The 16,305-nt window shown below is 30.2% G+C and overlaps 1 protein-coding gene across 1 annotated transcript; it reads left to right on the top strand.

Annotated features, from left to right (window-relative positions):
• The first annotated feature begins 2,907 nt into the window (after positions 1-2,907).
• LOC100793614 (linoleate 13S-lipoxygenase 3-1, chloroplastic) lies at positions 2,908-9,343 on the top strand. Its single transcript, XM_003528508.5, has 8 exons — positions 2,908-3,604; positions 3,934-4,214; positions 5,026-5,266; positions 5,483-5,812; positions 6,583-6,776; positions 6,868-7,169; positions 7,351-7,617; positions 8,327-9,343. Exons 1-8 carry the CDS (start codon positions 3,193-3,195, stop codon positions 9,081-9,083), a joined length of 2,784 nt encoding a protein of 927 aa, XP_003528556.1. The 5' UTR covers positions 2,908-3,192; the 3' UTR covers positions 9,084-9,343.
• The last annotated feature ends 6,962 nt before the right edge of the window (positions 9,344-16,305 follow it).

The following is a 16,305-nucleotide window of genomic DNA, read 5'->3' as shown; positions in this document are numbered from 1 at the left end:
ATTTGAAACTCAATCTGTATGCTACTATTTTTTATTTTTTATTTGAATGAAACCTCAATGTTACTAATTATGCAGCAAGATACTCTTGTCTTTGGTATTTTTTACGCATGCAAAACTATTGTTAGGGATTTGAACTATTGAAGTATTAGTGTTAAGCATTTAAGAGGTTCTACATTCTACATATATGTTTTTATATTTATTAAATTTTACTCATAATTTTATAATTCTAATAAATCTTAATTAATAATAATATATTAAAAATTGTATTATTAATTCTTCTCTTTCTAAAATGATACTTTCACTGTTTCATTATAGTTGTCATCTTAAATTGTTTTACACAAATAAAAAATTAATAAATAATTGAAAAAGAATATTAATTTTACAAAATTAATCTTTATCATTATTAATTCATTTTTTGTTATTTTAACCTATATGGTTAGTATTATAAGAGATATAAATAAAAAATAATAATTAATTTTACATTAAAAAATTAAAATAATAATTATTATGAGATAAATTAATTTATTATTCTTACACAACAATTATTATGAAATAAAAAGAAAGAAACATCCAATTGAAAAAAAAATGGAAAGATAGAGTATCCAATTTCCATATTTTCAATTTTACATGTTTGAATTGATGATGTGATTGCAATGGGAGGCAAGGAGCATCCGTGCAAACAAAGCATAGATATTGCATGATAGTGCATACTATGCTACAGACTACAGTACTGAGCACAATAATCTATCAATTGAGGTTGTATGTGAAAGTAAGCATAGCTATCAAGGGACCTATGACTAGTAACTAATTGTAGCAACACCACAAGCAAGATTAGTTCAATTATGTGCTGAAAAATTGTATATGTAGAACAGTATTTTTGAATAAGAGAAAATTTGATGTGATGAAAAAAATAAATATATATCCTTGTAGTAATAAGCACAGTAACATAGTGCCTCAAACAAACTGGGAAATTGATTACTGTTTCCTTTTGGAACCTTGTGATTTATTCTTGAATAAGGTGTTGTTGATAAAATACTGAAGAGCCCCATTTCCTGCTGCTACAAATATTGAAACAAGCTGAATATGCCAAGGTGCCACCATCCCTATCGCAATTAATTAAGATGGAAATGGAATGAACATCACGTTCCAAAAATATGATATCTCTTATCATCCGCCAAATGTTACAACTACGTACCAAATCAGAAAAGAGAAAAAAAAATAGTTCTACTCACAATAGTTTTTTTTTTTTCACTTTCACTTTCATGATAAAAGTGTAAATTAATTAGGAAGAATAACATTGATAAAAAAAAATATTATCTTGAACTTTAAATTTGATAGGTAGACAGACAGGTTTTTTTTCTTAAAAAGTCTCACACTAGAAAAGGAACTAGAGAGTACCGAAGAGATTAAAATGCAATTAATTAACTAAGTCCAAACTTTAAGATGTATGTTTAAAATTTAACTCACAGGATTAAGAAAGTAAAATAAAATTCCGTTGGATTCACATATACGACATAATTGGAGAGAAAATTCATGTTGGTACAAAATTTTCTTGACTTACGGGGATAATCATATGTTGTTAGCGAAATTAATTTTTGATTTAATGAATTGAAAACACTTATAATCTCTTATCATGACAAAAATAATATATATTTGAAGAAAAATAAATAACAAGTTGTAATAGTAGTAGTATAGAATTTGAAGACAAGTTTGATGTTAACATGAGGGAATCTATTTTGGAGGTTGACTGGTGTACCGGCCATGAATCTATCTCTGCTGCGTTTATTAGTCAGTCTGAAATGCGGAATTCAAGATCCTGGTCATTAGTCAAGAAGAGAGGGTCACAATTACCATTTTGACACAACACAACGTGAAATAAACCCGCTTTCCGTGTTGCTTCTCTCAAACCGCGTTTTTCACTTGGAAACCACCTATACCCCAGTTTCCAGTTTGACTCACCAGCCCCCTTTTTTTTTTTTTTTTTAAGTGAACAATAATAATAGTCAGAGCCACAAAATCCATAATTCCCGGCTAATTAAAAATTAATGCTATTATAAATTATTTTTGAAAAATTAAATTTGAGGATATCAAATTATTTTATGCTTATTATTGAAAAAAAAAACATCATTTTCTATATTTTTAAATATTATATATATTTAGCTTTTGTTCTATATTTTTCTATAATATATTGACTATAGTGTTAATGTAGAAATACTATAAGAGAATATAATATCATTTTAAATATTTGATAAATAATACTATTTAAGATATTCAAAATATACTTTTATTTATTTTGAATAAATAATTTAAACATACTTGCTAACATGAAGAATAATTGTTATCGAAGACATATATATAAATTAAAGGAATTAGGCGGGCCGTGACCCTTATTACCTTTTTGAATAATAATACTTGTATATTCTATTTTTTTTATATAAACATTATAATTTTAAAATTTACTAATTACATATATTAAAACTTGTTTATTTCAATTTTTAAATGTTTAATAAATCAGTCCCCAATTATTAATTGTTATATTTTAAAATTAAATCATCAACGTTAAATATTTTTTTGTAAGGTTTGAGTTACCAAGGTTTTCCAACAAACTTCAATCTTTTGTCGACAATTATTGATGATTAAAAAATAAAAATAATCTAATGTAATTATAATTTAATTTATTTGCTGTCCCAATGTTAAATAATTTTACAGACACCAAATAAGAATCTTATTGTATTTAATTTACTAAGCGAATTTTTATTTATTCCCGCGTTAAGGTATTATACGGTTATATATAACTATGCTCACCAAATAATTAAAATATATAATTACTAATGTTTTAATGGTGCTCCAAAATGTTATCATGAACACCATATTAAGCAAATGAATACTAGTTATCAGGTTTGGAAAAGAAAAAAAGAAGGGAAAAAATGTGGACGGTGAAGTGAGATTCATGCTTGCCCATTGCAACCTTTATTTAATCTTCCTTTTTCCTTCTCTCAACTGTATAAAAGAAATCATAGCCAGCTAATTCCATTTCAACCGACACGCCACTACCCTTCTCTCACAAATCTATTTCCATTCCATTCCCTCAGAGAGAGCAAGATCACCCTTCTATAGAGAGAAAACACACACACACACACACAAAACAAAACTCTTAAAGAGGGTGAAGATTTTTTGGAACAGAATAAGAGTATGGCCCTTACAAAACAAATCTTGGGTTCTTCATTGCTAGAGAGGTCCATGTTTGTTCCTTCTTCTTCCCCTTCATCACTTCTCAACCAAACTCGGTTCTTAGTTCCTTTGGAGAACAAGAGAGTTGTGAGGGTGAAGAGAGCTGCAAAGTTTCCTGTGGCAGCTATAAGTGAGGATTTGATGAAGGGTTCTTCTTCTTCTCCTTCATCATCATCATCTTCATCCTCTTCTTCTTCTTCTTCTTCTGTGTCCACAGAAAAACCAGTGAAATTCAAGGTTAGAGCTGTGATCACAGTGAGGAACAAGATCAAAGAGGATTTCAAAGAGACCATCGTGAAGCATATTGATGCTCTTACTGACAGGATTGGAAGGAATGTTGTCCTTGAACTTGTTAGCACTGAGATTGATCCAAGTAAGACTTTCTCATATGAAAAACTACTTCCTTTCCAAAGCCATCATCTCAACCCACCAAATATTTATTTCTCTTAAAAGGGTGTGCCACAAGTGGTTTTGATTTCTTCTAAAGTCACTTTTTTCCCCCTCACCTTCTGAAAAAGTTCGTTGTTTTGGTATACTGCAATCAACTACATATAAGATCACCCAAATAATTCTCACTTCTACTCTTTTTATGTATATATAAAAAAAAAACTTAATTGTTTTAATTGGAATGGATTTAAGTTTACTTGTTGATGAATGGTTATGAACTGAATGAAATCCTTTGGTATCTTTTTTGTTCTGTAGAGACCAAATCTGCAAAGAAAAGTAATGAAGCAGTGCTGAAGGATTGGTCAAAGAAGTCCAATCTTAAGGCAGAGAGAGTTAATTACACGGCTGAATTCATAATTGACTCTAGTTTTGGGGAGCCAGGAGCTATTACTGTGACAAACAAACACCAGAAAGAGTTCTTCTTGGATAGCATAACCATTGAAGGATTTGCAAGTGGACCAGTTCATTTCCCCTGCAATTCATGGGTACAATCAAGAAAAGATCTTCCTGGAAAGAGGATTTTCTTTTCCAATAAGGTAATCTTCCCTGAATTCTTGTTCATTTTAATTAAATTATTATTATTTTGTTTTATTTTATTTTTCCTGTCTTAATAGCATGGCCCCAAAAAATTAATAATTATAGTGTACACTGTACACCCAAGCGACAATATTTGTTTTCTGTTTTATTTTGGCCCGAACAATAAAGTCAAAGCAATACTTATTTTTGTTTGGAGAATCTTCTGAGGGCCAACAAAGTCGAAAATTCATTTTACCTTAAAAAAAATAATGAATTTCATTTATTTTTTCAATGCCAATGCCAGTGCATGATAGTATAATTTTCTCAATAAAAGAAAAAGCTGTTCCATTAACGTTAAAGTGGGAAAACCATTGAGTGATGCCTGTGCTTGTATGCATGGGCCAAGTATCTTTGAATTGACCCATCAATCCAATTGAATACATCCACTATGTGGTTTGTGATAGTAGTATGTATTATCCCACTCCCTCCTTTTAATTGATGGTTTAGATTTTTTAATTACATTTTAATTTTAATTGTTGCAAAACAACATCAATGCATAACTAAGTAGTTTTTTTTTTTTTTATAAATTTACTAATACAAGAGATCAGAGATAAGGACATAATGAGTATAATAGAAAATTCATTAATAGTTTTTATGATAACTAAAATGTTAATTAACTTATTATGACACAACTTAATAGTCTAATAAAAGAGATAGGGGGAGTATATTCTTTTTAGCTAATATGCAATAATTATGATCTATTAGCTTTGTTTTTCGTAGACCAAAATAGACTCTAAAATTTGTTTATTCTTGTGTGATTTATTTGAACAGCCATATTTACCCGGGGATACACCTGCTGGGCTTAGATTATTGAGGGAGAAAGAGCTGAGAAATCTCAGAGGTGATGGCAAAGGAGTTAGAAACTTATCTGACAGAATATATGACTATGATATATACAATGATTTGGGAAATCCAGATAAAGGAATTGAACTTGCCAGGCCAAATCTTGGAGGATCAGATATGTATCCATACCCAAGACGGTGTCGTACTGGCCGCGAACCAAGTGATACAGGTAATAGGAAAGGAAACAAGTACTAATAATTTACTACAAAAATTTCCATGTTACCCCTCAAAGAGTTAATATGATTAGAATTAGTACTATTTTAGTACTTATCCATTTTAATTTTATGTAAGAATTTGAATTTTTTTTGATGAATTTAATGTAACATGTAACTATAGGTTATAATTGTAAGTTTGTAACTAAAGGGTATTTGATTGGATGGTGCAGATATGTACGCAGAGAGTCGTGTGGAGAAGCCATTGCCTATGTATGTGCCAAGAGATGAACGTTTTGAGGAGTCTAAGCAGAACACATTCACTGTGAAGAGGCTCAAGGCAGTGCTGCATAACTTGATCCCAGGTCTTAAGGCTAGCCTTTCTTCTAGCAACCAAGACTTCAATGAATTCTCAGATGTTGATGGCCTTTACAGTGAAGGGTTGCTCATAAAGTTGGGGTGGGGGTTGCAAGATGACGTGTTGAAGAAAATTCCATTTGTCAGCAAAATCCAAGAGTCCAGCCAGGGTCTTCTTAAGTATGACACTCCTAAGATCATTTCCAGTGAGTATACTTACTTTTGTTCTTGTTTTTAATTTTTACTTTTGTTAATAATTTGGCTACACAATTCTGTATGCTGATTTCTTTAGATGATCTTTTTTTATTATGATTGTCCTCGTGCTAGAAAGATTTTGAAGATAAACTATTTATTTGGGTTTTCTTTTTGAACATTCAACTAGAAATGAAATATGTTGGAATCCGATACTAATGATCAAAGAGATATTTTCTTCTTCTTTCCTGTGGGTTAATTTGTATTTGTGCATGTTTAGTTTTGCTTAAAAATACTTTTTTCTTATGAAATTCCAAGTATGATTTTTGAAGCAACACGTGATAAGTTAATTCAAACACAAACCTAGTGGTGGGGTCAATAAGAATTGGATTTTAATAATACTATTGCTTCACCCTTCAGTATTTAATATAACATGACATGGTAAAATCACTAGCAAGTGGACCACTAGAACGTGGCATTTGGCTTTTAATGTTTGTCAGTTGATTTTCACCTTAGAAAAAATTTGTTAGTTCAAACACAGATAGGTTGTCCATATTCATTTTCTGTGTGCGCTTTACGGGTTCTTCAACTAGTTAATATTAAACTATATGAAAAAAAAAAACTATAGCCAAACCTACATCAAATTATTAATTTAAATGCTTCACATGTGGGTATAGTATTTTATAATTGCTACTATTATTTTAAACTCAACTCGGTAGTTGGTAGCTTTGTTTATTTATTTACTTTTTAGTTGAACTAATGATCTCACGTGTCTAACGTGCAGAGGACAAATTTGCGTGGTTGCGAGATGACGAATTTGCCCGCCAAGCAATAGCAGGAGTTAACCCTGTTAACATTGAGAAGCTTCAAGTTTTCCCACCAGTTAGCAAACTAGACCCAGAAATTTATGGCCCCCAAGAGTCTGCTCTTAAAGAAGAACATATTTTGAATCAACTCAATGGCATGACTGTCCAAGAGGTATCCATCAATACTTTTCATAATTTCAATCACTAACCATATTTTAATTACCAACTTGTATTAAACTCTTTGATTTTTCTTAATTGGGCAGGCAATAAACGAAAATAAGCTGTTTATGATTGATTATCATGATATATATCTACCTTTCTTAGAAGGGATCAATGCCCTTGATGGTAGGAAATCATATGCCACACGCACCATCTTTTTCTTGACACCACGTGGCACTCTCAAGCCTGTGGCTATAGAACTTAGCCTCCCTCATGCTGGACCTAATTCCCGGTCAAAGCGCGTGGTTACACCTCCTGTTGATGCTACTACTAATTGGATGTGGCAGCTTGCCAAGGCCCATGTTTGCTCCAATGATGCTGGGGTGCACCAACTTGTTAACCATTGGTAAACAAAGACTCAACTTATTTATATTATCATTCATCACAATCAAAAGCCATAAAATATAATGGTTATTTCAAGTTATTTAACCGTTTGTAGTCATTAAACTCCACAAATAATACTACAAGCTTAGAATTATTATCTAGTTAGTGAATTGAATTTGTTTTCTTTGCTAAATTGTGTATAGGTTACGTACACATGCCAACTTGGAACCATTTATATTGGCGGCTCATAGGCAATTAAGTGCTATGCATCCAATTTTCAAGTTGTTGGACCCCCACATGAGGTACACCTTGGAGATCAATGCCTTGGCTAGACAGAGTTTGATCAATGCTGATGGAATCATTGAAAATTGCTTTACTCCTGGTCGCTATGCCATGGAGATTAGTTCTGCTGCCTACAAGAACTTTTGGCGCTTTGACATGGATAGCCTCCCTGCAGATCTCATCCGCAGGTAACCAAAATATCTTAGATTTTTTTGTTACTGTTTACAATTTGACTTATAAATGAAAGAGACCTTAACGGTCGGTGTCCTTTGTGCACTGTTTAAGAAGATTTTATTAAAACGTGTTATTAATGTGATTCTTAATAAAAGCTTTCTACTCTATATAAATTCTCTTTTCTTTTCTTTTTTTTACATATTTGATGCCCGTGTCTAGAGTTTGAAGTGAAACTAAGCACACTGTAGTTCTATGATCATTGCTCTATTAGGATACTTGTTATCCAGACTTAGACTAAGTTTACAAATTTGATTTTGATAAAAAATTATTTTCAAGTGACATGATTTATATGTGGATGCTATTACATTGAAAGCAAATTAGTCATGAAACCTAATGTAAAATTTTCAACCTAACCTAAAACTTCTTTTTATTATTTCTAGTCAAACTGAAGTTTTTGAGGCAGAACCAATTTTACTTAACAGTAACCAAACATCAAGTTTGATTGGAGGCACGTTTTGGACATGAAAAATTACCTCAGTAGTGAAATTATACATTTCAAACACTCTATAAAGGTCTTAGATTGTTAGTTACTTTTACCAATGTGGCCTTTACTTTTTGAAAAGTGACCAATTTTTTTCCTTATCATGCCATGGTGTTTGCTTTATTTGGTGTATGCAAATTGCAACGAAATCTAACAAAAGATATTCTCTTATGACATTGCAGGGGAATGGCCGTACCTGACCCAACACAGCCACATGGTCTAAAGCTCATATTGGAAGACTACCCTTATGCAGCTGATGGAATACTAATCTGGTCTGCAATAGAAGACTGGGTTCGAACCTATGTGAACCATTACTACCCTCACTCAAGCCTTATATGCAATGACAAAGAGTTACAATCTTGGTACTCTGAGTCAATCAATGTAGGCCATGCTGATCTCAGGCATGAAAGTTGGTGGCCAACATTGAACAATAGTGAGGATCTTGTGTCCATTCTTTCCACATTGATTTGGAATGCATCTGCACAACATGCTGCTCTCAACTTTGGCCAGTACCCTTATGGTGGCTATGTGCCTAATCGTCCACCACTGATGAGAAGGTTAATACCAGAAGAGGGTGATCCAGAATATGCAAGTTTCCATGCTGACCCTCAGAAGTATTTTCTGAATGCATTGCCTAGCTTGCTGCAAGCCACAAAGTTCATGGCTGTGGTTGACACACTCTCCACTCACTCACCTGATGAGGAGTACTTGGGGGAGAGGCAACAACCTTCAATTTGGTCTGGAGACGCCGAGATCGTCGAGGCGTTCTACGATTTCTCCGCCAAGGTTCGACAGATAGAGAAGGTCATTGATAGCAGGAACCTTGATCGGACTCTAAGGAACCGTTGTGGTGCAGGGGTGTTGCCATATGAGTTGCTTGCTCCTAGCTCTGAACCTGGCGTTACATGCAGAGGGGTGCCCAATAGTGTGTCCACATAACTATACTAAACTAATAAATAAGGGAGTCACTCCCACATTTTGATACGCATTAATATATATGTAATGGTTGGCTTACTATTTACTACCATGGACAGTGACTCTCAGTGGATGCCCATTTTGTACCTAGATTTAATAAGTTGTTATAGTATATATTGGTAACCTAGGGCTGTATAGACTGTATATGAAAATGAGTTTGGTGGGGTTGGAGGATGTGTGACTGTTTATAAAGTTATTATCACAATTTATAGTTTTCTTTTGCACTATTATGTAGTTCTTTTTTTCATCGTTGCAAATATTTGCATATTTTAGTATGAAATAAAGTTATCAATTAGATAAATTAAATCATCCTAAGCGAGCCATTCAGAGACAGATTCTATTAGGATTTGTATAATTTTGATATCATAATATGGAATTAAGTTGTCTCACAAGAGATATAAGTAAGTGTGTGTGTCTGGATTGGAGTTAAAATTATGGTGGAGCATCTGAGTTGGGTCAAATTTAGTTTGAAAATTGTGATGTTTTACTAAATCAATTTGATTAAAAATATTCAAATAACATATTTTCTTAAAAAAACCACTTTTTTAATACATGTAATATAATAGCCCAAAAAGAGAAGCGCCTAATTCTGTCCAATTACATGCAATATATTTTTTTCCAAAAAGACAACAGCATATCAATGGATCATGATTCATCTGAAAATACCTAAATCATTAATGTGCCGCACCAACAAACAAATGCCATCACCATCTCCAAATTAAGAGCAAAATAATGCACCAACATGGTTTCAGCAGCAGCGACACATAAAATATCATAATCTGCATACATGTCTCTGGTTAAAAAAAAAGATGGAAACGCAATAACATAAACCAAGAGAAAAAGCTTGCTACGCAATGAAGGCAGTCAAGACGAACTTAGATATCATTTACGTCAAGATATATAGTAGCCACAATTCTGATGCAGCTAGCATGCATGGGAATCAATATTACAGACGCCACTTACTAATTGGAATAGTCGAACTAAATCAATATCATTATGCTGAAGAGACCAGTTATTAATATCCTATCTAAAAGACTACTTATCTGCCAATTATGTTAATTCTGTTAACCATGAAAACTTAAAAAGTAATTCTAACTATGAAAGAGAGGACAAAAGAACGTACCGTGGCAATGCACTAACCCAAACCTGCTGCAGATGTCTTTGTCAAATGGAACTTTATTCCGTCATCATCATTTTAACTCCTCAAAGCCAAATTGAAACAAGTCCAAGAATCAAGTTCTGAGGAATTCAAAATGATGATGACGAGGAACAAATAAGGTGTGAATGTACACTCCTCCCCTATATATTCTTTAGCTTCTTTCTCTTTCCCGTGAAGAAATTAAAGTTTGTTGAAGAAGGGTGCATGCGTTTCGGTTGTTATTCACTTTGTTGTTTACGGGAAAGACGTGTAGATTTCTAAGAACAGGTACCACTGAATTTCCAGGAAATGAAAAACTAATTGTATTGAAGGTTAATATACAAAAGTCTTGATGATATTATATTTATATTAAGCTATTGTACATCTATTTATTATACATATTATCTATTATCTTTTATCTTTTATCTATTATTTATTATATAATATATATATATTAAAAGAAGGTTTTCTCATTATGCCACTTAGCAACACCATTTTGATTCTTTTTCCTTCACAAATTAAAAGACTTTCCACTCATTCTGTTTTTGAATAATATTGTTTTTCCATGTAAAAATTCACGAGATAAACACCTAAACATGAGTCTCAGGATTTCAAGATTGAAAGTAAATTGATCATGCCACAGTCTGTATCTGCACATACATCGTGTAAAGTGTAACCCCAGTTGCCCTCCCATTGGAATAGTCGAACTAAATCAATATCAATAACGAAAAAATCATGCCAAGTAAAGATTTTGTGTGTGTACTGTGTACTAAGAGCTATGAAGTATCGATATTTCAACTTGTGTCGCATATCCGAATCAGACACGTATTTGATATCGATATTCTTGGATACTTTCGTGAAGTATTCAAACCTATACAAAAAATCAATAATTCAATTGTTTTACATGTTCAATACTCTTTGGATACGCATCGATAAAATATCTAAACTTTTCAAGTATTTTATGAAAATCCAATATAACTATATAAAACACATGTATAATGTATAAACATAGAATCATTGTCCCATAATGAACCAAAGTAAAAATTATTCTCTTTATGAATAATTTCAAGAAAGAAAGGAGATTCCTGTATTAAATAATAGAAAGTAATTTATGATGATAATGAGTTATAACTTTTTTGCTTTTACTAATGTTTAAGAAATACGTTTTTAATTTGGGTTTGCAAAATTGTAATTATATATTTAAAATGTTACTTTTACGTTTTTTTATACAGTTCTAAATAGGTAACTTATACGTATCGTACTTTATATATTTTTTAAATAATCATATTTATGAACCGTATATGATATATATATCCGATAGTTTTTAAATAATCATATATGTGCATCATAGACCAAGAGTATCCCTTAGTTGGTATTCAAAGATTAAACCCTTAGTTGGTATCTTTCAATAAAACTTTTTCCACGTACATGAGCAAGAATTAAAATCCTTTCTTGATGCTTAAGAGACTGGTTATCCACTAATTATGTCAAGAATTAAAATCCTATCATAATATTTAAGAGTTGTTATCTGGAAATTATACTAAGCCACCATAAAATGTCTGAAAGAGATGACACAAGAACACGTACCGTGGCAATGCACTAAACCAAACCTGCTGCAGATATCTTTGTCAAATGGAACTTTATTTGTTCTTATCATCATAATCTTGACTCCTGAAAGCCAAATTGAAACAAGTCCAAGAATCAGGTTCGAAGAGTACAAGAGAATGATGACGAGGAACAAATAAAAGGATGAATATGCACTCCCATCCTCTTCTTTAGCTTCTTTCTCTTTCTCGTGAAGAAATTAACGTTGGTTGAAGGAGGGTGCTTTTCGGTTGTTATTCACTTTGTTCTTTATGTGAAAGACGTGTAGATTTCCAAAAAAAAAAAAGTTTAGTTATCTATTTAATAATCATTATAATTTTTAAATTTATCATTTTTAGTCTTTATAGTTAATAAATATATTTTTTAATTTTTGAAGTTCAAATTCTAATTTTTTCAAAAAAAAAATTACTGTTAAAATTTTAACAACGGCAAGAACTTTTTAAAAATTAAAATATAAACTTCAAGATTAAACTTTTCAAGTTCTTAACTATAAAGAATAAAAGAGATACTTTGGAAATGGGTCATTAAAAAAAAAAAGAGTAAACACACACTCACGGATTCAAGATAAAACACCGCTGAATTTTCAGGAAATGAAAAACTAATTGTATTGCTTCAAGCCTTCAACTGAAGGTTTACATCAAGAGTCTTGCTGCATAAACAAAATAACAGGAACAAACATATCTTGGGACGAATATGACACTTAGGTACATCTCCTCAAAGTTTAACACATGACATGATAATATATTAATATTAATCTATTATCTATTATCTTCTATCTATTATACCCTTCAAAAAAAATCTTCTATCTATTATTTATTGTCTTTTTTTGCTAATTTATTAATTACTTATATATGGATTCTTTTTCTTCTAAATATTTATCAATTACTTATTTTTTTAATTATTTATATACATAATTATTAAATACAAAAATTAAGGTCATTACAATATTCTGAATTAAATCATTAAATCTTAAATTACGAAAATTTAATTTTATATATTATGACAATCAGTTATTAAATTCTATAGAATTTTTTTTTAATTATGGTAATTTTTTGTTTATTATCATAATTTTAAAACGTTCACAATAAATATGTATTATAATGACAATAACATTAGTATAATCCAATAAAATCGGCAATTCCTAATAAATTTTAACTTATATGTCCCAAAGAAAATTTAAACAATCATAGAGAGTGGTAGTAACATTTCTCTATTTATTTTAAAATATACCTTAATACTATGTATATATTTTTTATTTTATAATTTAGTTATACTTAATATTAATACTAATATATAGAAGCCGAAGCACGAACTGCACGAGCTCTCCATCTGTTTATATTGTGGATTAAAGATGTTGGCTTTTCAAATGTTCTCTTCGAGACGGATTGCAAAAAAGTTGTTGACACTTTCAATATCTATTCTAAAGGGTTGTCAGATTTTCATGTGATTATAAATAAATGTAGAATAGAAAAGTTTTATATTTCAAACTCTAGGGTGAATTGTTAAAGAGACAAATTAATTTTGTTGCTTATAGCTTGATTAGGGCTTTAAGATTTTACCCTTTCCCTTCTGAATTTCATTATATTTCGGTTTGTATTGTGAACAACGTCATCAATGAAATGTCATAAATTTATTTCCTCTAAAAAAAATACTGATATATTATTTTTATAAAACCTAATCTCATTTTATATATTATTTCACTCTAGATTAAATAAATAATTATACCAAAATTATAGATAAGAAATAAAGAATTTATCCAAATACTCCATCAAGTATAAAATTATTTTATATAGATATTTAATAGGATTTGTTCATTTTATTATATTATCTTTTTTTTTTATTTTGGATAAGGGATCAAACATATATCTTAACTCATTAGATTAAAAATTAATTTTTTGGTTCAAGAGAATTTTACAATAAGAAATTGAACACAAATTCACTTTCATCTTTCCTTTTACTATGTGAACCATGCTTCCCTTTCCTCTTTCTTTTTTTTTAACTAATTACAAATCATTTTGAGTACAACTTTTAAAAAGTAACTATTATATATGTATAAATAAATAATAATAATATATTTTTTTACAATATGAACATCAGCCCTAAGCCTTTTTTAGAGGTACACGGCCCAAAGCCACAACCAAGTCTGAGAGGAGGCCGAAAGAAAATGTCCATCAATGCATCTTTTTACCTGTTTTAAAAACCGGTGCGGGTGGGAATAGCAAAAATTTCCCGTGAAAATAGCAACATCCGAAAAAAAAAGCTTTAATTCTACACTTGTACTTAGAGCCAGTGTTTGAAAATTCGAATAAGCCAATCTAAAATATTACCATTTAGGCGGCATATTTAATATTTATTATATATATATTAACCTAAGGCAAGGAAGTAGCACGTGGACCCACGGTAATTATGAATGAATGATAAAAACATGATGTGTAGGCAGACACAACCACTAAGCTATGTTTACTAGTTAATATAAAAATAACCATAAAAATTATATAAAACATATACATATATATTAATTTACCATTTATATTATTATATTTAACACCATAAAATATACTTATTTTACTTTACTGTCTATATTATTATATTTAACACTATAAAATATATTTATGTTACTTTTCTATTTGTATTATTATATTTAATGTTGTAATATATATTTATATTACTTTACAATTTATATCATATTTTAATACTATATTATATATTTATAATATTTTACTATTTATATTATTATATTTAATATTGGATGATTCGGATCAATTAATAATTCACCAATTTTGATCATTAATTTAGTGACCGTGAAGTTTTAAAAAGTATGCTTAGAGTCATCAAAATGATCCTCTATTCTAGAGTCGCTTACTTGGCCCTCCATAATGGCCCTAGCAGGCCTTATCCTCCTAATGAGGGGCTCTACAAGACCATAACCCACACAATTCCCTTTATTATGAGACTAGGCCTACATGGTTTATGCTTTTTTAAAAAGTAATACATTATAATTTTATAAAGATGAAAAACAAATAAATTTTTTTATGATAACTAAATTTGAATATTAATAATTTTATAGGGACAAAAAATATATCTCTAATGAATCTAATTAAGGGACTCTTTGTAGTGGAACAAGTCTAACATAGTCACATTAGATAATTTCAAAAAATTATAATAATTTTTTCACATCCTTTTTAAACTTTTCTTGCTTCATGATCCTTTTTGTTAATTCTGAAAAAAAAATAATAGATACATTTATACTACATGTGAATGCAATATGACCTTATATCATTGCATCAATCCTTTGAATTTATTGTCTCTATCATGAGTGTTTAAAAAATGTTAGAATTAATTTATGAGTAAATACTTTCCTCAAAATGATTAAATAAAATAGTTTTACATTATCATCTAATCACAAAATACTATTTATATAATATTTAAGATAATTATTATTAAAATCAACAAGAAAGTTATTATATATATGATGATTTATTACTGAACAACCATGTAAAATTGTATAATTGTTTCTCATAATTTATACACTAATATTTCGAGAAAGAGGGAGTATAATGTTTACTAGAAATGTGCAACTCATATCATGGAACCAATATCATTGACGGTGGACATTAACTTAGTAAGATTCCTTTTCAGAGGAAGACTAGGGTAGGAAAGCAAAACTACTTCCACACCATGTGAGAGTCTTAAGAAATGAATGAGAGAATGATGTGGTCCGTTAGATATGAACATTCTACAATTAATGATTAAGATAGGTAAGATCAACCATGGGATACATGCACTGGATTATTTATGAAAAAAAAAAACTCTTTCAAGCCCGAACCCATGGACCTTAATTTCATGGTAGATAAGTATTTCTCACATTTTTTGGTTTCCCATAGTCTTTACCTCCTTTTGAAGTCAATAATGAAATTTCACATAAACACTTATATGAACGCGCGGCCCACAGTAATATTCTTTAAGCAAAATACTCAATTATATGTCCATTATTGCTTTTTAAAAAGGCAAAAGGAGTCAAGTAGTCAATGATAGTGTTTGTTTAACAACCATAGTTTTATCCCTTTTCTAAGAACGTGCTTGTAAACCGATAAAATCATAAAACCTTTCCAGATATTTTAGTATTAAATTTACATTCATATAAATTTTCATTCTTACAACCTCCTCTTAAATTGATAACTGTTTGCATTTAACTAACTAAATAAGAACTTTGTTAACGAGTAGTCTAAAAACACATATGTTAATAAAATAATAAGAAAAATCTTTTCATTAAAAAATACTGGAAAAGAGAATTGCTAAATTTAATGAATAAAAATTATTTTTTTAAAATTAGCATGTTTCATAAAATAAAATTAAAGCAACAACGTTCCACCCAATAGACTGAAAGATTAAGTGCCTGTTTCAGTTTTACAAAAAAAGATTTTGAATAAAATCATTTTATAA

This window comes from Glycine max, chromosome 7, assembly GCF_000004515.6.
Source record: "Glycine max cultivar Williams 82 chromosome 7, Glycine_max_v4.0, whole genome shotgun sequence".
Lineage (NCBI taxonomy): Eukaryota > Viridiplantae > Streptophyta > Magnoliopsida > Fabales > Fabaceae > Glycine > Glycine max.
Note: the sequence above shows the minus strand (reverse complement) of the source record. Positions and strands in the feature narration are given on the sequence as shown.